Below are 24,400 nucleotides of genomic sequence, written 5' to 3' on the forward strand. Positions count from 1 at the left end.
AGACAGGCTTGCATGACTGGCTTTGTGTTTATGTACTGCATTTGTATAGAAAGATGGCAAATATAGTCCTCCTAATGCCACAAACAGATGTACTTTTATCAGGATAGCCATAATGTTCAAAGGAAGCTGGTTCTTGGATCACATGTACACGAGTCTATTTCTTGAATGCTGTATTTGGGGAAATCCCGTAAGCCAGACCGCTTTGTAGTACCTCAGGGACCGGAGGTCACTATCCCCTGGGTTAGTGCCTTTAACCAAGGCTGATTGTAATGCCTGCTCTTTCTCCACCGTTTTGTGTGAGTGCTGCAGATGGTGACTGAGTGCAGCGCAGGTTAGTAACCAGCCAGATTCTCATGCTTTTTCTCTCTCTTTCCCTATCTAGAACCGGTGTAAGAACTGCGGCGGGCTCTTCTGTGCGGCCTGCTCAGCCAACAAGCTACCGCTGCCATCATCCATCAACCCGGAGCGTGTGTGCAACCTGTGTCACAAGCAGTTGATAGAGCAGTACTCGGCGAGCCCTTCTTGAGTTCCAAGGCTTAGAATGAAGCTTAGAGCTCGCACGGCAGGAGATCCGAGCTTCCTAGTCTCCGCTGGAGGATTTGGAGGGCCTCGTAGGCCAGATTTACCCAGCAGATAGTTTTTTAAATAAATTTGGGGACAGATGTCACTTTATTGCAACTAACTTAATCTGTTCTGAGATCAGTACTACAATCAAGGCAAAAGAAAATGACAGCAAACCTGGAAAAGTCTTGTAAAAACTGTTAGGAAAATGTTTGACTTCTAAGGCCTTGCTACACTGTGAACAATTTCTGTTACTCCAGGAAAGCGTCCGCCTTGGCGGTCAGTTAAATTTGAATTATTTGGGGAGCAGGGGCATCTTTAATAGGCAGCTGCAGGTAGTTTGAATGAGGAAGGAAAAATATGTAAGTGGTGTCCTTTGTGTCCATTAGGACCTGGCCATGTTTTCTTGACTGTGCGGTGGAATAAAGTCGACTGTGGTCAGTAACAGGGCATATGCAGGCTTCCCAGAGCACAGTATTCCTGAAATTAATCTTTTCTGCTTCTTCGGGGTATATTATGGTGGTACAAAGTACAATGCCATAATCTGCTTCCATGGATGATTTCAAATTTGTTTTTGTTTTGTTTTTTGTGAAGCACAGACCTAGTTAATTGACCTGCAATGTGGATAAGCTGATATATCCATTTCTTAAAGACCAAGGAATGTATCGTAATTTGTAGGAAAATATTGATATATGTATTGTTAATCTTAGAAGCATCGAGCGCGTTGTGTTTTTCATTTGTGATGCAAGGCGTGATAAACTTCTGTGTTGATGCATGAGCTGAACACGCAGGTAATCTGCTCCTAGAGAAATGGTATGAAAGAGCCCTGGCCTAGACTCTTATCAGGGTGAACTTATGTTTGTGTAGAGAGAGATGTGCACAAACGTTTACACACACACACTCTCTCTCTCTCTCTCTCTCACTCTCTCTTTGCTATAGAAATAATTTGTGTGTACATGACTGTATATAATTTACTTAATTTCTTGTAAGGCAGTTTGCGCATAGACTGAGCAACTGGATTGAATTATGCGGGGCAGAAAACATAGAAACTTCCTAGCAGGCTGCTCATGGGTACGTTTGTTCTGTACAGTTTCCACTAGTCTTGTCTTGTGAATCTCTTTTGACCTATGAGGTTATGCAGCTCATTTCAGTCACAGACTAGCCAGTCAGATTTGTTCTTTTGTAGGAGCAGAAGATGTTCGCGCTGGAGGAACGAAAAGGGGAGATACAACAGAAGCATTCAAACATTTGGGAGGCTTCAATAAAGTAGAGGAAGGTGCAGTTTCCGGTTAGACAAAGAAATTTAAGGACTAGGGGTCACGATAAGAAGCTGGAAGGGAGGGAGCCTGAGAGGAAGTGCTGCTTTTACTGAAAGATGTTAAGATATCTGGAATGGTTTACCAGAAAAGATGGTGAAAACCACCGTTCTGACAGAATATAATCGTGCTTGGGACAGTTACAGAGGGAGGTGGTAAGAAAAAGGTTGAGCTTGGATAAAAGCCATGGAGGGATGTGGTGTTGGTTAGACATGGAAACTCATGTTCATGTACTAGAAGAGGAGAGGCAACAAAATTGTCTTGAATAAGGAGGCAATAGCTTGACTGTTGGCAGAGTATCTTTTGTGGCTGATAGCTGGGAAATGGCCTCATCACCTCTCAAGAAGTAATGACCAGAGCTAGAGCAGTGTGTAAGTGGTCAAGGATGTATAGATGACAGCTGAGGGATATCCATAGGAAGAACTGGGCAGACTGCGTGGGCTAGATGGTCTTTATTATTGGACATCCACTTCTGGCTATGCAAATTTTCACTCTTTTTCTGTTGTGCCCAGAGTCCTCCTCTGCCTATAAATGTATTAGACAGGCTTTTTGCTCTCTCTCCCTCTGTCTGTACAAAACAGATTTATCAAGAAAGATTCTGAATGGGTTTGCATTTGCAGTGCCTCTTTTGATACTAAATTTATGAAAATGTTCTTTTCCTTATGATGACACAAACTGTACCTCGGAACTGAATTTCAAAATTTTTCTTTTTTTTCACACATTCCAAAGAATTAACTCATTAATGACAAATATTCTACACATTTGATCCAGTTTTACACAGGAAGATACTAAGGGTAGGAATTTATTTTTTTAACTTATTTGCTTGGGGTTTTTGAGGTAAGGTTTTGTTTGTGTTTTTTTTCTGGGGGGGTTTGTAGTGCTGCATGTTGCCATGCAGTAGGATCCGGCTTTGATGCCCGAGCCTGGCTAATGCTTCTCTGTCCAGGCAGTGCACCACAGGAACACCTGATCAGACCCGGGGTGCTCATAGATCGGGCTCCGCAGGATGCTGTATGCTGTGGCTTTGACCAAGGACATTCGGTGCCAAGGGGCTATTTTTTTTTTTTTTTTTTTAAATGTGCACCATGTTCACTGCTGCACAAAAAACCTTTTGGCTAGCAGCAAGTCAAAATCATGTAGCAAGTTTTAAAATAAGATAATTTCTTAACATTTTATTGGGCTTTATTTCTCCTCATCTCAGGTCTCTGTCCTTGTCACCATCTTTATTCTTTTTCTCTGGAAGCATTTGTCTTTTTGCCCTTATTTTACTATGGTGTTTGGCTATGGGGAAATGCTCTAATAGCTATTTGTATGAATCCTGAAATGCAAAGATTGCTGTTGCTAACGAGAAGCACCCTCGCTGGCTGTTACTATATTGCTGGATACACTTAGGGCCAGATTCACTCTAAACTTTTTTTTCCTGTTCACACAAATTAGGAGAAAGGCCTTAGTGAATCCGGCCCTTTGTCTCTTGACAACTCTTCCCCCCTTTGGGGAAATCAGGTCTTGGCTGAAAGGGAGCTTCATTAGCATAAGAACAAAGGCCAAATTAAGGGATTTGGGGGGAGGCTGTCAGCTGGGGATCCCTAAAATGCCTAGCGCCAACCCTAAATGCCATCAGACTAGGATTTCTCAACATATCCATGTGTGCTGATCAGTTATTAGCGAGATGCTAGGTTAAGCAGTGTGTCTTATGAGGCTGGCCCAGTCTGGGGTTTTCCCCCATGCATGGAATTGTAGTTCTGATTTCCCCTGAGAAAAGTTAGGACTGCATCTCCATGCAAAGCCAGGAATGGATCAGCTCCTTCAGGTTGACCTGGATAAGATGGCAATCTTCCCTATTAGATATATGGACTTACAGATCTGATCCTCAGAAAGGCAGAATGAGTCGATTCATGTGAAAACAGATCTGCCGGCTGGAAGTAGGAATTAGTTGCCAACCCTACAGCGTTCTCCCAGCCGGTGAGCAGCACTCGTGGGTCTGGAATAGAAATTGGTTGCTTCCCTTGGTTTTGAGCTGCCCACGGTCAACTCATTAACCAGTCAGAATATCAGTAACATAATCTGAGCCAATTCCATGTCTGTACTGAAGAGAGGGGTAGGGGGTGCAGGTGTGGCATTTTCATTATTGTTTTAAAGCATTCAGTAACATTTTTAAAACATTAAATGTAACTTTGGTACCTTCTGTGAGCACATAGGTATGGCGAGTGTTGTGCCTGTGCCATAAGAACAAAAGGGTTGGGAATGCCCTTGGGAAGATGATCCGGATGAATGCATATGCAGTTTCGGTGAATAAGAACTCACAGTATAAAAGTATTCTAGAAATTGACCTTTTCAGAGGTCTCACCTTTATTTGGAAGGTTGTGGGTGTGATAGAGGAGGACATTGAAGCTGGAAGAACTGGCTTGCTTGCTTTTATGTCCCACACTGGGAAATCCTCAAATACTGGCTTATGGCAGTGTCCTCAGAGAGATGTGAAGGCCTGGGGGGGGGGGGGACATGAGGTTTTTTCCTAAAGGCCAGAAGTGGAAAAATTGGAAAAACTTCTTTTGAAATATTTTCTCTTAGAAGGATATGTGAAATGTTTTTCAAGACATGGTTTTAAAATATTGTCACTACAGGAAAATTGGTTATTACTTGCTAATTTTCATTCCTGAAGTACCATGGATCAGTCCAGACAACTGGGTTTATGCATCCCTACCAGCAGATGGAGGCAGAGAACAAAACTTTGAGGCACTGCTAGGTAACCGAGAGTGCCTCCTGCAGTCTCTCAGTATTGACCTGTACCCAAGCCAAGATGACTACCTTAACAAACCCCAATAGACTTTGGGCAAACAGAGACTTACGTTGGACTTCCCTGCAAACTAAGCCCCCTTAAGAACATAAGAAATTGCCATGCTGGGTCAGACCAAGGGTCCATCAAGCCCAGCATCCTGTTTCCAAGAGAGGCCAAACCAAGCCACAAGAACCTGGCAATTACCCAAACACTTGATTCAACAGAAAACATATACCAAACTATGTACACTGCTTAATAATCTGTGTATCTCATGCCAGCTCTGCCAATTCAGCCATATCCAGAGGTGAGGAAATATTTTGACCAATGGGGATGGGTCTCTGGACTGATCCATGGTACTTCAGGAATGAAAATTAGGTAAGATCCAATTTTCCTTTCCTGTTCATACCCCGGATCAATCCAGACAAGTGGAATGTACCCAAGCCCTTCTATTCTGGGTGGGAACTCGAAAGACCTGTGTGCAAAACACTCACCCCAAACGTTGCCTCCTCAGGGGCTTGCACATCCAAGCAGTAAAAGTGTGAAGAGAAGACTATGTTGCCGCATGACAGATCTTCTGTGGAAAGAGCAGCTGACATTCCTGTACATACTCAGATCATTCCAGACCAGTGGGTTGTGTATCCCTATCAGCAGATGGAGTCAAAGAACAAAACATTTGGACACTATTACGTAAGAGAGAGTGCCACCTGCAGTCCCTCAGTATCTCTGACTCCAGCAGATGGTAGAGATGCAATCCTGCAGTCTGGGGTTTAGTTAAGGAAAAAAAAAGTTTCAATTAGCTGAGCTGAGATTTTGCTCCCTGAGGTGTTTGGGCACTGTTGTGGGTCATCCCTCCAGTGGAGCCGGGCATCCGGAGGGCTAGATACCCCTGACTGTTTTGCCCATACCCTGCCAGAGGGCCTGATAACCAGAGGCTTCTGGTTCCCTCTGCCTCTGAATCCATGCGGAAAGAGCAGCTGACATTCCGTCCATGAGGTTGCCTGCACCCTAGAGGAAAGCACTCTCAACCCCTCTAGCAGCGACCAGCCCTTACAGATGTAAGCCAATGCTATCTCTCTTAACCAGTGAGCAATAGTGCCCTTGGAAGCCTTATTTCCTTTCTTTGCTCCACTGAACAGGGCAAACAGATGATACGATCTCCAAAAGGCATTTGTCACCTTGAGATATCAGAAATGAATTTGACATACTTCCAATAAGTGAAGCTCCATAGTCATAGGAGTATCTGCCATCAAGTTCGGAAAAGCCGGAAGCTCGACTACCTGATTGAAGTGAAAGGAGGATACCACCTTCAGCAAAAAGGAATACGTAAGGAAACTCAATCCTCCAAAAAGCAGAGGAAGGGGTCCCTGCGCAATAATGCTTTCAGCTCTGATATTCGCCTAGCCGAACCGATGGCTACCAGGAAAACAGTTTTCAGGGTTAAATCCTTCAAAGACACCTTCCACATTGATTCGAAGGGAGGACCACACAGAACGTGAAGAACCAAATTCAGAATCCAATCCAGACAGCTCTTGAGCACCAGAGGACGCAGATTTTTTGCTTCTTTCAGAACATGAACCACATCTGGATGAGACACTAATGGCCTACCCTGAACCCTGCCAAGAAGGGAATCCAAGGCTGCTAACTGGACCCAAAGGGAATTATAGGCCAAGCTCTTCACTAAGCCACTCTGCAAAAAAGCCAGAACCTGAGGAATGTCCACCTTTAAAGGCTGCATCCTGTTCTGCAAACACCACGATTTGAAGACTCTCCACACTTCTGACATAAGCAATCGAAGTGGAAGGTCTTCTTGCCTGCAGTAAAGTTGCAATCATGGCTCTGAATAGTCATTCAAACAGAGTTGCCGCCTCTCAAAAGCCAAGCCGCTAGAGAGAATCGATCCTCCCAGTCTGAAAATATGGGTTCCTGCCACAGCAACCCCAAGAGGTGAGACAAGCGAATGGGATCATCTACCACCAAACGCAGAAGATCATCAAACCACGGCAAATGTGGCCACTCGGGCAATACCAGAATCACCCTGCCCAGATGAAGTTCAATGCGCTGCAGCACCCGAACTACAAGAGGCCAGGGGGGAAACACGTACAGCAACAGGGGCACCAGCCACAGTTGAACGAGAGCATTGATGCCCTCTGATCCAACCTCCCTTCTGTGACTGAAAAACCAAACCGCTTTGGCATTTGCTGGAGTTGCCATGAGGTCAACCACTGGTCTGCTCCACCTTGCCTGCAGCAACTCCCACTCCCCCGGATCCAGATGCTGTCTGCTGAGGAATTCAATCTGCACATTGTCCATTCCAGCCACATGAGAAGCAGGTATCTGCCCAGATGTTTCTCCGGCCATTCGAACAATTCTTATGCCTCCAGCACCACCAGACTACTTCTCGTGCCATCCTGCCGGTTGATATATGCCACTGTCGTTGCATTGTCGGAGAACATGCACAATGATTTGTCCCGGATGAGCAGAAGAAGCTCTTCAAGGCCTTGCGTGCCACCAGGGTTTCCAGCCAATTGATAGACCAAGTCACCTCTTCTGGCAACCACTGACCTTGGGCTAATTTCCCCCGGAAAATCACTCCTCAGCCCAAGAGGCTGGCATCTGTGGTCACTAACACCCAGTCGGGCATTTCTAGATCCATACCTTTCTCCAGATTGTGGAGGCAGTCACCACAAAAGATTCTGGATCTGGCATCTTCCAGTAATAGCAAAGGAAGCTGAAATTCTTCCGACAGCGGATTCCAACAGGATAGCAGAGCCCCCTGCAAAGGGCACATATGAGCAAAGGCCCACGGCACTAAATCCAGCGTAGACACCATGGAACCCAGTATCTGTAGGTAATCCCAGATTCTGGGCACAGACAGGTTCAGTAACCAAAAAACCTGACTCTATCTTGACAACTCTCTCTGTAGTCAGAAACACCATACCCAGCTGGGTATCGAAGGGAGCTCCTAGATATTCCAGGAATTGAGTCAACTCCCGATGACCCAATCCAGCAACTCCCGTTACTCAGCTCAGCAATTCCAGATGCTGCAGTACCCACTGGACCGAGTGAACACACTCAACCTCCGATGTTGCTTGTACAGCCAATCGTCCAGGTACGGGTGCACCAGGATACCTTCCTTCCTGAGAGCCGCTGCCACTACCCACCATCACCTTTGTAAAAGTGCCCGGCGCTGTCACCAACCCAAAGGAAAGCGCTCAAAGCTGGAAGTGTTCCCCAATACCATGAACCTAAGAAAATTCTGGTGGTTGTTCCGAATGGGGATATGCAAACAGGCTTCTGCCAAGTCCAATGACACCAGGAACTACTTTTTGTGAATCGCTGCTATCACCGTGCACAATGTCTCCATCTGAAAGCCCGGCACTCGTAGGGCAGCATTGACCATCTGCAGATAGAGAATGGGCCAAAAAGTCCCTTCCTTTTTGTGCACCACGAAGTACACTGAGTAGTGATCCTGTCCCCTCTCCAGGGGAGGCACTGAAACAGTAGCTCACAGAAGCTTGCAGACGCTGCAACGGCTCCTGCATCGCCTCCTGCTTGCTCTAGGAGACGCAGTGGGAGATTACAAAGGCGTCCTTGAGTGGCCAAGAAAATTCTAAAGCTTTAGCCTTCACTTACCACCTGCAGGACCCACTGGTTGGACTTGAGTTTGGTCCACTCCTCGTAAAAGAGGGCTAGCCTCCCTCCAATAGACTCTGGAGAGGAGTGGACCTGCACATCTTCATTGCTCAATTTTGTTTCTGCCCCGACCTTGAGACCCACTGTCCCTCAGGGGCCTGCGCTGGGTTCGAAAGACTGCTGTCAGCCAGCACCTGACTACTGCTAGCGTGAAATCTCCTTGCCTTCTGAAATCGGGAACGCAGAGGAAAAAACTTCTTGGGGGTTCTTCTTGTCCTCAGGGACTTGTTACCCTTCGACTCATGAGCTGCTCCAGATCCTCTCCAAACAGCAGATTCCCCTTAAAAAAGAGCAGGTTAGACAGCTGGTCTTTAGACCACACCACTGCTGACCAATTTTGTAACCACAGGAGCCTCCTCACAGCTACCGCCAAAATGATGCTTCTGGCAGAAGTCCAAATCATGTCAAAGAGGTCATTCGCCACATTGGCTGCTCCCCCTTCTAAGCAGGCCACTTGCGCTGTCCCCATGGTTGTTCCCGACTTCTTATTGTGCTTCTGAACCCAGCACAAACAGGCTCTCTGCATCAAACTGCTGCAACCTGCCACACGCAGGCTCAGAGCTGAAACTTCAAACTGCCTTTTAAGGAGGATTTCCAGTTTCCGATCCTGAATATCCTTCAAAGCCGCTGCCCTTGCCACTGGAATGGTAGTCTTCTTGGTAACTGCGGATACCACCGCATCCACCTTGGGAATCTTCCATGACTCCAGGGTCTGCTCTGTAAGGGATCTAATTTGGCCAGAGCCCTGGCTACCTTCAAGCCTGCTTCAGGAGATTCCCACTCCAGATCCACTAACTTCTTCACCAGTTTAGGTAACAGGAAAGCCTTAGGGGGTCCCGGCAATAACCTCCAGGACCGGGTTAATCCTCTTTCATTGTCCAACTCCTTCTGAGTGACCTTAATCCCCAGCTCTTTCAGAACCTGGGGCATCAACGGGCCCAACTCCTTCCTGCGGAACAAACAGACCATCTGAGGATTCCTCCCCCCCCCCCCCCCCCCCAGTCCACAGCCAGAATCTCGTCTGGATCCTGCATAGGATCTCCCTACAGCACTGATAAGATCCTGACCCAGATCCAGCAACGTACCAACAGGAATCCACCGGACCTCCCTGTACCTGATCCCGGATCATCTGTCTCATCAGTCGTGTCTTCCTCCACCACGGACCTCTTGAAGCCCAAAAGCCTCAGGAAACCTCCGGCCTTTGTTGACTTATGCTTCTTTGCCGCCTAGGACTTCCTAGGCAAAAACCTCTTGGTCCCAGCTCCCTTCCTGGCCAAATAGACCTTATGCATCAAAAGGACAAAATCTGGAGAGTCAGTTTCCGGATCTGAAGGAGAGGTCCGGTTCCACGTCCCCCTGCATCTATTCCCCCGCCCTGCCACCAGCAGGGTCTTGTTCTGCAGGAAAAAAAAAGCATGGGAGGGGAATTCCGCGGCCCTGAAACAGCATCCTGGCTCCCAGCATGTGTGCATAAAATGACCACCGGTACCTGAGATCCCAATGGAGCCTCCATCCCTTGCCCTGACAAATTTGGGCTACTGGGGCACCCGCAGAGGTCCCAGCCCCTCCGGTGGCACATTCTCCGCAAAACGTGGCCGCATCAAAGAGAGCATTTTGAGCCGCAGCCACGGCAAACTTTCCCGCACAGCGCTGGAGGCACCATGCCGACTAGCAGGCCTAAAAATAAACCTTGCCTGCTAGCTCTGCAGGCGGCTGAACTGGCCCTGATGCATGGCGATTTGGTCCCACTCACCTCGAGCTTTCTCCCTGCAGTGAAAGCTGAACTCAGCCACTGGAGCACAAGCTAAAGCTCCTCCATACCTTCTCCTTTTTTTTTTTTTTTTTAAACAACTTAAAGGGACACAGACTGGAAAGAAAACTGAAATACTTCCCTGCTTCTCGTGAAGAAGGCTGAGCACAGACAGGCAACAGGGACCCAAAGGTGATGAGCGTACTGGAACCACTGGCTATCACCCCTCTTGAAGACAAGGGCAGAACTACCCCAGAGATCACCAACCCCCTGCTCACCCTGCTCTACCCGAGGGATAGGCCACAAAGGATCCTAATACCTCGGCGAGCCAAAATCTTCTCTATTCTTATCCTTGAAATTTCTTGAAAATTCCAGACTGCAGGTTTGCACCTCTACCATCTGCTGGAGACAGAAATACTGAGGAACTGCAGGTGGTACTCTCAGTTATGTAGCAGTGCTTCAAAGTTTTGTTCTCTGCCTCCATCTGCTGGACTGATCCAGCGTATGAACAGGAACTGCCCATTACGCTTGTCAGAATGCTTGCTAATAACTGTAGATGTAAGACCATGAAAAATATTAAGAGAATTACTATTCCAGTCTGGAGCAAAGTATTGTGGCTGTCATGTTTAAGCTGTAGGTGATCCCTTTTTAGTGGACTGCTACATTTCATCTGTGATGACCTTTCATGACATAACCATTTCTTCACTGACCTGATGAAGTGAGCTTATGTTGGCTTTAACTAGTACAGAATTAGGCTATAGGTTGTCTGCATGTGCCATTACAACTCAGTAAAGGGAGGGTTGGATGACACAAGTGACTGTGAAGGTAAAATGTTACACGTTAGATGGTCTAACTCTGATAGGGGGTGAGAGCCAAAGTTCTTAATTCCTTCTGGGTTTTGTTTCAGTGTGTTCGATCATGTTAATTTCAAATGTTTTGTGTTGTGTATTTTCAAAATTTCCTTTGAGCCCTAATTGTGAGGTTGTTAAGGGAGAGATCTTCCTTTCAGAAATGTTCATCTGCTCTGAGGGTAACACTTACTACTTCTCTGTTACGTGTTATCTGACACCAACGAATTCGCATTTCTGGAAGATCCAAAATGCAAAGGTAAAAATGTAAGCGATAATGTCTGGCCTTGCCCCTGCCGTTGACTGGATTACTAAGCAAGCAGCAGTCTTAGCACTTGATGTTGGTAAAGTACTTTCCAGTGTGGCAGACTGCAGAACAGCGGCAGGTATTTTGGTCCAGGAGTACAGACTGGGAGTCTGCCAAGCACACTCTTCCTACAACCACCTCTGCGCCCTACTCCAGATTCTGTATCTTTCGCAGCATGAGAGAGGAAACGGTCTGTGTTTAGAATTACAAATACCCCATCAAGAAACAGACTCACATGCAAAGGAGTAGAGAAACTGGTTTCAGTTCATGCAAATCTTCAGTTTATTGATATCCACAAAAATAAAAATGACAGTTCAGAATCTGAGATTATTTGTCTTTTGGACACTGAGACGGAAACTAGAGATCCTGGTATTTTAAGCAAGGTTATTGGGTAAATTTACATGTTTTATGTGACTAATTGTCTTCAGTTAGAAGTTGACACTATTGTTCTATGTTAGGAAGTTTAATTGAATATTAACATTTACTCTTAGTGCTGTGACTTTTGCTAGGCTGATTATCAGAATTTTTTTCTCGGAGCATTGAAGGCAGTTTGAAAGGGGAATTGCTACCCTGATAAGAGAGAGAGCTCAGAAAATATATATTTTTTTAATCTAGAGAAATGCTGACTGCAGGAAGACTTTCTAATTTCAGATAAGTTAGTTTATATTTACTAGAGTGGTGATGGTTCTTATTTTCAACTCCACTGCCTAATTTTCAAGTGGCAAATCAGACCTGTACAGATCTTCTGGTAGCAACCTCATGTTAGGTCAGTCTTTAGCACTGGATATATCTGTAATAACTTCAGTATATTTATGAAATTTAAAAGTAAAAATGCCTTAGTTTTATATTTTAAAAAAAGAAAATGATATGCTGTTGTACATGGTTCAGATTGTATCTTTGAAAACAGTAAAAGTTATATGACAAGCATTTGTTTCAGTTTTTCTAAAAATTTCCATTTTTCAAATGTAGCCACCCAGGAGTGTGGGTTATGTAGTGATATATTAATCCCCTCCGAATACACTTCTGAGGGGGAAACTGTCTTTGTGAATCAACAAACACAGAAGTTTTTATTGTTGCAAGATGCATTAAGAAGCTGTGCATAAAAGGTTAATCAGTTTCATAGTAATAATCTGCCCTTAGAACATTAGCCATGGTTAGTTATTCTGTCTTTATATTTACTTGTACCAAGGTCACTATAACTAAAGGCTATATCACTACACTAACCAGTAGGCCCAGTAATATTACCTGCCCAAGCAAAGAAAATTGGCTCCCAGCCCTCCAGAGGTAATGCTTAATGTTCCTTAACCCACAGCGGTTAGCAGCCATGTGATGTGCCCTTGGCCACCTGAGTGAGGGTAAAGCTGGTTCAATTGGGAGAAGCAAAAAAAACATGACCCATCTGCCCTGGGGTACGGTGATGGGACCAGGGATTCAAAAGGAATCTCGAAATAACACAGAGCTTAGGTTTACCTGTAATTTTACAGGTGTCGCAGATGAATAACTATTTTTAAGGTATTGGTGAATGCCACTATGGTGATTTGGAAGCTCGGAAATCAGAACCCAAAATCTTTCCCTCATGTTCCTAAGAACTACCGGATAGCATTCTGATCATTCTAAGAGCCTGTATCCTAACCCTCCTGTCCAGAACTACCTCAATCCAGTAGCAATTAAAAAAAAAAATTGTAATTCCCTGTACGTACCTGGATCAGTCCAGACTCCTGGATTTTGAGATAGAGACAGAGAAGTTTTCAAAACACAACTCTGCCTTATATAGGATGGTATATCAAAAAATCGGTACACCTGGTCTTCTCTTTAAATTAATTGAAGACTAGCTATTATATATTTGTGGGACCTCTCCTCACAGGGTCATGGTATTTTTACCAGACTCTATCTTATGGTACTTGGTCCATTTTACTTTATATTTTTTTGGATTTTTTAAGATTTTTTCCATGTTTTCACCAATTCCACATTTTTTATATATATTAAAACTTTTTTTCTTTTTTTCAAAAGCTGATGAAACCTTCAAACACAGTCATGTATGGAAATCGTCACTTTTGCTTATTCCAGAAAACATTATATTCAGCAAGAGTACTTATCTGCATAACCCAACACGATCGCGTTTCGGACCCCCTCTCTTAAGGTCCTGCTTCAGGGGACAAACATTTCCATAATTTTTCTGTGACAAAATAACCAGTAAGAAGAGTTCAATAGCTACATTCAATACTTATATTCTTCTAGCCGCGATCCCAATGTCATCCAACGATAGAGGGGGAGACAGCTTGAACCCAAACAATGGGTAACCATGATAAGCTGTCTCCCCCTCTATTACCAACAGCAGCAGTGTTGTGCCCATTGGCACCTGGTTAGGTGTCTGTTGGTCCCCTTTTTTTGTTGGGGAGTAGCCAGGGATTCACCCATGTTTGAGGACTTCCATCCTGCTTGGAGAAAGCAGAGTTGCATACCTGTAACAGGTGTTCTCCAAGGACCGCAGGATGTTGGTCCTCACGAAACCCATCTGCCACCACGCGGAGTTGGTGGCAGATGGGTTTCTAAGGGCAGACCTATTCTAAGGGCAGACCTATTATTATTTTTCATCATAATTCTATGTTACAAGACTGAAGAGGGACCCCGTGTGGATGTGTGGTATTGGGCATGCCTAGTCAACGTTTCTAGAAACTTTGATATAAATTTTTGCATGGGGCTCCTTCTGATGATGTTACCCATATGTAAGGATTAACATCTTGCTGTCCTTGGAAAACACCTTTTACAAGTAATCAACTCTGCTTTATTTTCCACCACTTCAAAATTTCTTCAACTGCTCTATTCACTTAATACAACTGATATATATTATGGGATAAGGAGGGAAGCATCTCAACTGATCTGTTCCCTGGGTGAGGACTGTTCCACTCAATTCTCTACACACTAGAATGAGCTTGAGAAGTGACTCCCAATGCGTGCTAGGGGTGTGCATTCGTTTTGAACTTATATGTAAAACGCTACTTTTTTTTTTTAACTTAAAGTGATGAGGCGAAAACGATCAGATTTCCAACTTATTCAACATAGCTATGTTGAATACGTTGGAAATCGCGATCGTTGATCCTAAATAAAAATTTAAACCCCTCACCCTCCTTAATCCCCCCCAAGACTTACCAAAACTCCCTGGTGGTCCAGCGGGGAGTCAGGAAGCCATTCCTCTATTCCTTTGCGAGGAGCATGTGACGTCCGCGTCACGTCGGAGTGACGCGGCCGTCAAGTGGTCCACCGTGGTTCCGCTCCCGGACCCCTCGTTGGACACAAACGGAACTTTTGGCCAGCTTGGGGGGGCCTCCTGACCTCCCCAAGCTGGCCTCCTGACCTCCCCAACTGCGGTGGACCACGTGACGGCTGCGTCACTCGTGACGCGGCCGTCACGTGCTCCTGACCCCCCCCCCCCCCCAAGCTGGTTCCGCTCCTGGACCCCTCGTTGGACACAAACGGAACTTTTGGCCAGCTTGGGGGGGTCAGGAGGCCAGCTTGGGGGGGTCAGGAGGCCCCCCCAAGCTGGCCAAAAGTTCCATTTGTGTCCAACGAGGGGTCCGGGAGCGGAACCGCGGTGGACCACGTGACGGCCGCGTCACTCCGACGTGACGCGGACGTCACGTGCTCCTCGCAAAGGAATAGAGGAATGGCTTCCTGACTCCCCGCTGGACCACCAGAGAATTTTGGTAAGTCTTGGGGGGGGATTAAGGAGGGTGAGGGGTTTAAATTTTTATTTAGGGAACCGGTGCACGTATGGACATAGACTCAACTTATGGAATTCTCCATATGTCCATATTGACCGAAATTGACCCCCCTTTTCGACTTATGGACTTATGAACATAAACGTTTTGTCTGCACATCCCTAATGCGTGCTCCTGTACCAGTCTTGGCAGCAACTTCTGTCTGGAGAAGGCTAGGCTGCTGTACGCAGTTCTCAGCTTATCTCATCAAGCCTATAGTATGCCACACATCCTAATGAGAGAAGTGGGCAAATTCCCTAATGTTACTTCAGTTTTGTAGAACATGGATACCTACTGCCCATGTTAAGTTATTGTATCTATGCCCCTTATGACTTACTGTCATTTCTCTGAAACACAGCTCAGAGCCAGCCACTTGCAGTAAACAGCAATTTTATTCCATGCCTCAGTGTTCACTCTTAAAGCTTTCAGTTCCTGTACTGAAACACCAGGACCATCCTAGTAAGATACATCGGTAGTCACCCACATGTGGTCCAGTTCCCCATCAACATATAGAACCTACTCTCCAACTGTACCTTAAGTTTCAAAATCCCTAACCAAAAGCTGTTGGGGTGAGCCCTCTCTCCTACCTCCCCACCCATCTGTCGTGAAAGGCAGTGTTCTCTTGTGTTTGAGACATGCTAACTCCATGCAGTAACTCTATAATTAGCCTCATCTGTGTCTCCCAATTATTATGAGACCCTTCTTGGCTGCTATCATCATCCTAATGATTCTCTGCTATGAATCTCCAAACTACATTTCCCAGTAGCCCCGGGTTTCCTGTTTCCTCAGGTTTTACATTCCCCAGCCAACTATTGTTCTTGCCATCTTAAGGCAGTGCTGCCCCTGGAACACCCTTTAGAGCTCCTTCTGTTTGTAGACAATCTTAATGTCCTGTTTCTTGAGGCTGCTTTTGCCTGTGTGAAAAACCTGTTTCATCACAAAGGTCAGTGTTTAGTTCCTGCACTGTTCTATACTTTGGAATAGTAGACTGGCCGATAAACAGGTCGATACAGTAAAGTGTGCTCCGTCGGAGCGCACTGTCAGCCTGCTCTGGACGCGTGTTTTCCCTTACCCCTTATTCAGTAAGGGGAGGAAAACACGCGGCCCACCCGCGGCACCTAATAGCGCCCTCAACATGCAAATGCATGTTGAGGGCCCTATTAGGTATGCGCGCGGGATCCAGTAAGTAAAATGTGCAGCCAAGCCGCACATTTTACTCTAAGAAATTAGCGCCGACCCAAAGATCGGCGCTAATTTCTTCCGGCGCCAGGAAAGTGCACAGAAAAGCAGTAAAAACTGTGCACCCTCCGACTTAATATCATAGCAATATTAAGTCGGAGGTCCCCAAAAGTAAAAAAAAGTAAAAAAAAAAAAAAAATTTGAATTCGGCCCGCGGCTGTCGGGCCGAAAACCGGACGCTCAATTTTGCCGGCGTCCGGTTTCCGAGCGTGGCTGTCAGCGGGCTCGAGAACCGACGCCGGCAAAATTGAGCGTCGGCTGTCAAACCCGCTGACAGCCGCCGCTCCTGACAAAAAGGAGGCGCTAGGGACGCGCTAGTGTCCCTAGCGCCTCCTTTTCCCCGTTTTTCCCGCGTCACCTCATTTAAATACTGAATCACCCGCACCGGCGAAGGGCTGGTGCGCGCGCTGGGAGAGCGGGCGTTCGTCCGCTCTCCCGCGGTCTTACAGTATCGACCTGAAAGTTCTTAAACAGTTGGCTATAAGCAGAAGAAAACTTCATGCACAGCAAGTAATCTATAAGAATTAGCATTGGGCAAGATTGTACATGCCAAAGCTGAAGGTGGTATGGATCATGACCCTGAGAGAATTGTAGAGAAAGAGAAGATCTTGAAGTATCAAATATTGCAATCAGAGACCAAGAAAATGTGGCAGAAAAATACAGAAATAGAGCCAATTGTATCGTGTTTCACGGACCTGATTAACTTCCAGGCACATCTAGTCATGTGTGTATAACACCTTAAGAACTCCAGAAGGAATCTCATTTTGGTACCATGCAAGAATTAAGAGCATTAGCTTAGCAGTAATACAATACTTCCTTTGGTGATGTTCAAGAGATATTTGACTGAGATGTTAAAAATGTCTGAATAAATTGTTCTGCTTGTCTCACTTATTTACTATCTTCACCCATTTACAAAGAGGAAAACAGAGGAACCCCTGGCTGTTTTGTCTGCAATTAATATCTGATGACAGTTTAAATTTGACAACTTTTTGGAAGCATTGATTATAAGATAACAGTACTAGAGACTTTGGTTGTATCATTAGCATTAGACCTGGACAGGGACTGGCTACTTAATGCTTTTTTTTAAGCATAGGAAGGATTTATTTCTGAAAATTAAGATCAGGGAATTTCCTGATGTCACAAAAGCATGATAGACAATTTTTATTTTTAAGGCTGCATGTTCTTCAGCTGGGTGCCTCTTTTTTTTTTCTCTAAAGTTTCTATGTAAATGTTTATTTAGATATCACAATGTTTCCTATGATTTTGGCGTCAACCGACTTTACTTTGGAGGGATGAGACAATACACGATGGGCAGGATATAGGGATTAGTTTGCATGCTCATGCTCTCTAATTTGTGTGCTTCTCTTAGGATTTGGTTTCCACAGCTTTTATATATAGAATTGTTTCGTTTTTCCTTGGATGGTGATCCACTTTTGGTCAGTACAATGCATATAATTTATGAATGGTGTGTATATTTTTCTTTTAATTATTCTTCATGCATGTACTGATTTTCTTCTTGAGATTACTTCTTGAAGTATTATGTTGAAACTTAATAAATAAAAAAAAAAATTTAATTCCAATATATATTGGCTTGTGCAGCTCAGTGTGATTTGACCAGTGCTTTGTTAGAGAGAGAAGGCCAATATAAAATCTTCTGCCCCCTCAAACCAGTTCACTGGGTTCCTTATGACACTGCAGAGACATAGTTATCAAAGCCTGATGGAGAGGGGGGGGGGGGGGGGGAAAAAGAGAAAATAACTTCTTTTTCCTGGTTGAGCTTGTGGGGTTTTGGGTTTTTTTTTTAAGAGGTTGCAACATACAAAGTTTTGTATCTCAGCTGTCGAAAGATTTCTATTTTCTGCAGCTGTTTTATATTCCAACCAGCTACCTTGTACTGTAAATTAACACATTTTCCTTTTCCCTGTCTGCACTGGGGAGCGTGGGCGGGCATCAAGAGTTGTACAGGTGCTCAGCAATGTAACACATCCCCTGTAGTCTCATTCTGACTGAGGCCATGGTAAAACTGGAAGATGGAACAGTGAGGTTCTTTTCTTGTTCTGGCCAAAATCTATCAAAAGCAAATAAACAATTGTTTTTTAACATGCAAAAATATGATGAGAGACTTAAGACATGAAAACCCTTCTATGCCTCATGCCACTAAATGACCAAATCTATGAAACTCTAGCAAAGGGCAAACATAAAAGTGGGATGAAATCTGCAAAAAGCAATGGGGCAGAGCAGAAATGTTCAAAGAGGTGAACAAAAGGGCCAGAGAGAGCATCAGGATGGGGTATGCTGGTGCCACCCTGTTCACCCAAAGATGGTTGTCTAGTCCCTCGTGCGCTAAGCAAATAGCTACAGGGCCGCAGAAAACATTTCTTTGCTCTACTAGTCCCACAGTTAACTGGTTTTAGAGTGAGTGACCAGAACTGGCTGGCCCCAGGAGGAAGAAAAGTCATAGGATAGATTCCTGCCTGCCCCTGCCAGAGCTACTGTTCTTAGTGCCAGTGTTGTGATATACACAGGTTCATGGGAGAGACAGAGGAGAAAATAAGTAAGGGAGAGAGAACAGGGGGAAGAGACTGAGGAGGAGGGCAGCTATCTCTGCTGTGGAGAATAAAAACTAGGGATCCTAATCAGAGGAAGGAAACAGGTGATAAAGAGGCAGGGTTATTCCAGAATTTCAGAAAACTCTGTCCATGAGGAGCTATCAAAAAGTAGATAAAGCAAATGGGCCAGATCGGACACATCTGAGGGTATTAACAGGGCCGGTGAAGAGTATCTGGTGCCCTATGCAAATCCTCAGTCCTTCAATTTACTTATTGGCAGCAGCTCCAGCACAGGTCTCCCTCCTACCAGCGGCAGTGGCTCCAGCATAACCCTCCCTTCTTTGGCAGAGCTGGCTCTGCCACAGCACCCAGCTAGGCCTTCTGCTGGAATGATTTTGGCACACTAGATGACTGCCTAGTTTGCGTAATAGAAGCATCGGCCCTGGATATTAAGGGATCTTAGAGAAGTGCTGGCAGCTCTGCTGGTTGACCTTTTCAATGCTTCTTTAGAGTCGGGAATAGGCCTGGAGGACTAGTAACAGGTGCATGTGGTTCCTCTTTACAAAAATGGAAATAAGGCGGAAGCTGGGAACTACAGGCTGGTTAGTCTGACCTCTGTAGTGAGTAAATTAATGGAATTGCTGCTAAAACAGAGGATAGTGCACTTTCTGGAATCTAATGGCTTAATATCTGAGGTAGCATGGTTTTATCAGTGAAAAATCTTGTCAGATGTGTCTAATCAGTTTCTTTGATTAGGTGATCAGTGAGTTGGATCAGAGGAGAGCACTAGATATAGCGTATTTGGATTTCAGTAAGGCCTTTGACATGGTTCCATACAGGAAGCATCAATAAATTGAGTAACCTCGATATGGGCTCCAAAGTGACTGGTTGAGTGAGAGGTGACAAAGGATAGTGGTAATGGAGTTCACGCCGAGAAGAGGGGTGTTAGTTGGGGTGAGATGTAGGATTTGGTCCTTGGACAATTTTTGGTTTTTTTCCTTCAATATTTTTATAAGTGACATTGCAGAAAGGTTGTTGGGAAAGGACAGGTTTGTCTTTTTGCGGATGATGCCAAAATCTGCAACAGGGTAGCCAGGAAGGTGTGGAAAACATGAGAAGGAATGGTCTAGATCAGTGGTTCTTAACCTATTTTTTGGCCGGGACTCACCTGACAGATGGTTCTCACATACGTGACACACTGAACATGTGACCATCACGGGGCTAAATGTAAACATACACCTTGCATCCCCAACAATGGGTGCAGAGCAGAACTAGGGCATTACCCCATATAACTCACCATACAAAAAAGATATTCTGGTTCTGATGACATCTCAGTAAAAGCAAAACAACCTTCCTTTACTTCCAGGCACAATAGCCCTCCTTATGAAAAGACAGTAATTTACCACTAATACATGTCCTATTGAGAAAACACAACAAATAAGATTGATACAAATGCCTACATGCTAGTAAAATACCTCACCTCGGTCACACACCCAGGACTGACCTTCACCAAGGACAGAAAGACCACAAATTATAAATATGGAGACAGAAACTGGAAAGGAAAACAAAAAAAAGCCACTCTGCATGCAGTGTGAACCTGGAGAAATGGAAAGAGAAATATAGCACCTAACAGACTTTCAGGATTTGCAATAATGCACAGAAACTAATCTGCACAAAGTTACACCTGCATTATGGAACACACTCAAACAGTAACAACCCTATCTATCAGGCCGAGTACAGTGTGCTCTGGTGGAGAGCACTTTTAGCCGGGGTTTGGCCACGCGCTAGCTTTACCCCTTATTCAGTAAGGGGTAATAGCGCGTCAAACGTGCGGCCAATCTCCCCCAAAACTAATAGCGCCTGCAACATGCAAATGCATGTTGATGGCCCTATTAGTTATTCCCGTGCGATCCAGAAAGCAAAATATGCAGTGAAGCTGCACATTTTACTTTAAAAAATTAATGCCTGCCGGCGCCAGGGAAGTGTACAGAAAAGCAGAAAAAACTGCTTTTCTGTACACCCTCTGACTTAATATCATAGCGATATTAAGTTGGAGGCCCCAAAAATAAAAAAAAATCAAATAAAAAAAAAAATTTTAAATCGGCCCGCAGGTCGGAAGACGGACACTCAATTATGCTAGCGACCGTTTTCCAAACCCGTGACTGTCAGCGGGTTTGATAACCGACCCCGGCAAAATTGAGCATCAGCTGTCAAACTTGCTGCCAGCCGCCGCTCCTGTCAAAATGGAGGCACTAGGGATGTGCTAGTGTCCCTAGTGCCTCTTTTTACTGTGGGCCCTAATTTGCATAGGCCACCCTCCTGAATCGCGTGCCCAGGAGAGTGGCCTGTGCGCGCACCGGGAGAGCAGGCACTCGCTGGCTCTCCCGCGCATTTTTCTGTATCGGCCTGTATGAAAAGGCAACATTACAAATATTAAACCAGGCCCTAAACACTAATACACCTCCTATTAGGAAAACAGAATAAGCCAAGCTGCTATAGATCCCCACACAGAAAGAACTGTAAAACTATACTAATAAATATTACAAAACAGCTGATGAACAGCGTAACATCCAATAATTAAAAACTAATAAATTATTAAACATTGTCCAAATATCAATAAAATATTTCAAAACAGCAGACATCACATAATACCCAATAATTAAAACTTGGAGTGCCTGCCTCCAAATCCAATATACCTTTCATTTTTAAAATAAGCATTATCGTTTGGTGGCTCTTAATGTGGTCAGAAAGCCACCAATAATGCTTATTAAAATATATATATTTATTTTATTTATTTATTTAAAATTTTTATATACCGGCATTCATGTTGCAAACACATCATGCCGGTTTACATATAACAGGGGTGTACAGTAAACAATTCAATAACCTATTTGTGTAGAAGGAAGCAGTTACAAATAACAAGGTAATAGAACTGGGAGGAGAGAAGAATATATATATATATATATATAGATATAAATATATATAGAGATGCAAAGGGGGGGGGTCTATGGTTTCTTTACTAGGTCTATGCTCTTCCTAGTGGACATATTGGGGTAGATTTTCAGAGTTACGGGCGTAGCCCCCGAAAACCTACTCCAAGCCCCCCCTGCGCGCGCCAAGCCTATCTTGCATAGGCTGCCGGCGCACACAAAGTCCCGGGACGCGCATAAGTCCCAAGGCTTTCCTGGGGGGGGGGCGGGGGCGTGTCGCAGCCGGCGCATCATCGGGGGCGTGTCGCGGCTGGCGTGTCATTGGGGGCATTCCGGGGGCATGGCTGCAGCCCCCGGACTGGACCGGACCATGGCACGCCGGCGGCCGGCCCAGCACACGCAAGTCACACTTGCCTCAGGGAGGCGTAACTTGTGCAACAAAGGTAGGAGGGGGTTAGGGAGGGGAAGGTGCGGGGGGGGTGGAAGGAAAGTTCTCTCCAAGGTCGCTCCGATTTCGGAGCGGCCTCTGAGGGAACGGAGGCAGGCTGCGCGGCTCGGCGCGCACAGGCTGCAGATTTTGGGCAGCCTTGCATGCGCCGACCGCAAATTTTAACAGACACGTGCAGCTACACGCATATCTAGTGAAATCCGGCGTACTCTTGTTTGCGCCTGGTGCGTGAACAAAAGTACGCTCGCGTGTAGTTTTTATAAAATCTGCCCCATTAAGCGTGCCAAAGTAGCGTCTAGGAGTAAGCTATTTTGCTTTGGAATTCTTCTCTAGGTGTGGCAGTGGTGCAATCCTGGGTTGGGTTAAAGCAGCCCAAGAATTTCTGTTCAGAAGGGTTAGAAGTCAGGAGATGGAGAAGAGCCAGTCCCTTGTCTCTTGTGATAGTGTGGCATTTGGAAGGGGTAAAATCTGTCTTTGTCACAGTTGCTCCTTAGTGCTCTAGTAAGTAAAGAGGGCCAGACAGACGGTTCCCTGGAGTGATCCCTAGCTACAGATTTCCATCCATGGCATGGAGATCTGAGGGAATAACGCTCTCTCACCATGGGCTTTGCCTTTCTATGAGGAAAGGAAATCCTAATCTAAGTTCATGATGAACAAAAATCTACACAGGAACAGTGAAAAGTTTCTGGTGCCTTTCTGGAGGTAAGCATTAGTGTGAAAGGAGTGAGCTGCCCAGTCCATGATCTGTTCCAGTGATCTGGGAGGACAGATTTAAGCAGAGCGAGATTCAGGTTCATCAATATCCTTGGCAGTCAGGAAGCCCAGCATAAGAATAAGAATCCTTAAACCCCAGAGAAAATGAGTGAAGAGATCCCACAAGGGTACACCAGCAAGGATCAATAACCCCCTTATCTCCCTACTTAGTTTTGGATTTCTCATGCCAAACTTTGTAAATTGCCACTTGTATCAACTTCAGTTATCTTTTAGTAAAAACGTCAATTTGGGAACATCATACCCATGTCAAGTGCCTCCTTGGTATCATACCATCTAAACACCTTGAGCCCTTGAGGTTAACCCCTTTTTTTTTTTTTTTTTTGAGAGAATCCACACCAAATTTGCAGGACTGCGTCATGGTACCAAATGTGCCCCCAGCTAACCATTTCACCAAACTAACATGACCACCTGGGTATCATGCCTGTATGGGTGTAGGGACTAGCTGTGGCTGGACTCAGATATCAGTATATAGTAGGAGTTGTTGCTCAACTCCATGTAGTAGGGGCCATAAATTTTGTCTTACCCATGTGTCCCAGTATGGTGAAACAAAGATTTGCATGCTTTATGATTTATTGTTTTGCCCTGTGACAGTTTTCCTCAGAGGGCTCATTTCCTCTGTGCTGGCCTGCAGGTGGTGTTCGACCTCTGCACTATAGTTCAAACAGAGGCTTTGATGCTGCCTTGATTCAGCAGGAAGCTTGAACTGCATACACATCCCAGCATTCCTGTGGACATGTAAAACTTAAACACCCTGCAATAGCATTGGCCAAAAATCTACTACAAATCATAAGGACATTGGTGAGAAAGATGTCAGTATTTTGTACACTGATTGTCCCTGCAGCCAAAACACCAGCCCTGAAGGTTCTGGAACTCTCTAGACTCTGCTGGGAGTGTGGAAGGAGCACATTTCTGTGCTGAGGCCCTATTCAGCTTCTATGGAAAGCCTTTGTTCCTGATCTCCCCAGTCACTAAATAAGTAGTGAAAAGCATTTAGTTACCATTTACTGTTAATCCTTGTTTACCTGTTTCTGTCTGCGGATTAAATTTTTTTCATTCACTGTTCTTAATATGTTTATTAACAGAAACTAATTTGTTAGTTCTGCCTATCTTGGCCTGATTAACAATCCCAATATTCTTTATATTTGGTCTTTGGGTGTTTGTCTAGGAATTGTGTGACCCTTGGATAGTGTGGGGTCCTTAGAAACCACCAGCAGATAGCGTGGGGGCAGGGTATTTGCCAGAGGCAAGCAGAAACCCAGTTGAGGAGTGGGAAATTTCCAGTGTAGGGTCATGGACACATGTGCAGGTCGACCTGGGCAGTGCTTGCAGGACCCTCCAAATGGCCACAGGATTACCCTGTGTGGGTGTTAGAGGTAGTACTGAGGCATTTCATACTGTCTATTTTTTAATATACATTTTTTGAATAAAGCAAATTTTTTTGCATCCAGCGA

The 24,400-nt window shown here is 45.1% G+C and overlaps 1 protein-coding gene across 8 annotated transcripts in view; it reads left to right on the plus strand.

The window, feature by feature from the left end:
* Positions 1 to 12,176, plus strand: part of RUFY3 (RUN and FYVE domain containing 3) — a 263,821-nt gene extending 251,645 nt beyond the window's left edge. For all 8 annotated transcript variants that reach the window (XM_029598577.1, XM_029598631.1, XM_029598603.1 and 5 more), the window contains one exon: positions 383 to 12,176. In XM_029598577.1, coding sequence (XP_029454437.1) covers positions 383 to 526 — 144 coding nt within the window. In that variant the 3' untranslated portion in view covers positions 527 to 12,176. The remainder of the gene's footprint in view (positions 1 to 382) is intronic.
* The last annotated feature ends 12,224 nt before the right edge of the window (positions 12,177 to 24,400 follow it).

This window comes from Rhinatrema bivittatum, chromosome 1 (assembly GCF_901001135.1).
Source record: "Rhinatrema bivittatum chromosome 1, aRhiBiv1.1, whole genome shotgun sequence".
NCBI lineage: Eukaryota > Metazoa > Chordata > Amphibia > Gymnophiona > Rhinatrematidae > Rhinatrema > Rhinatrema bivittatum.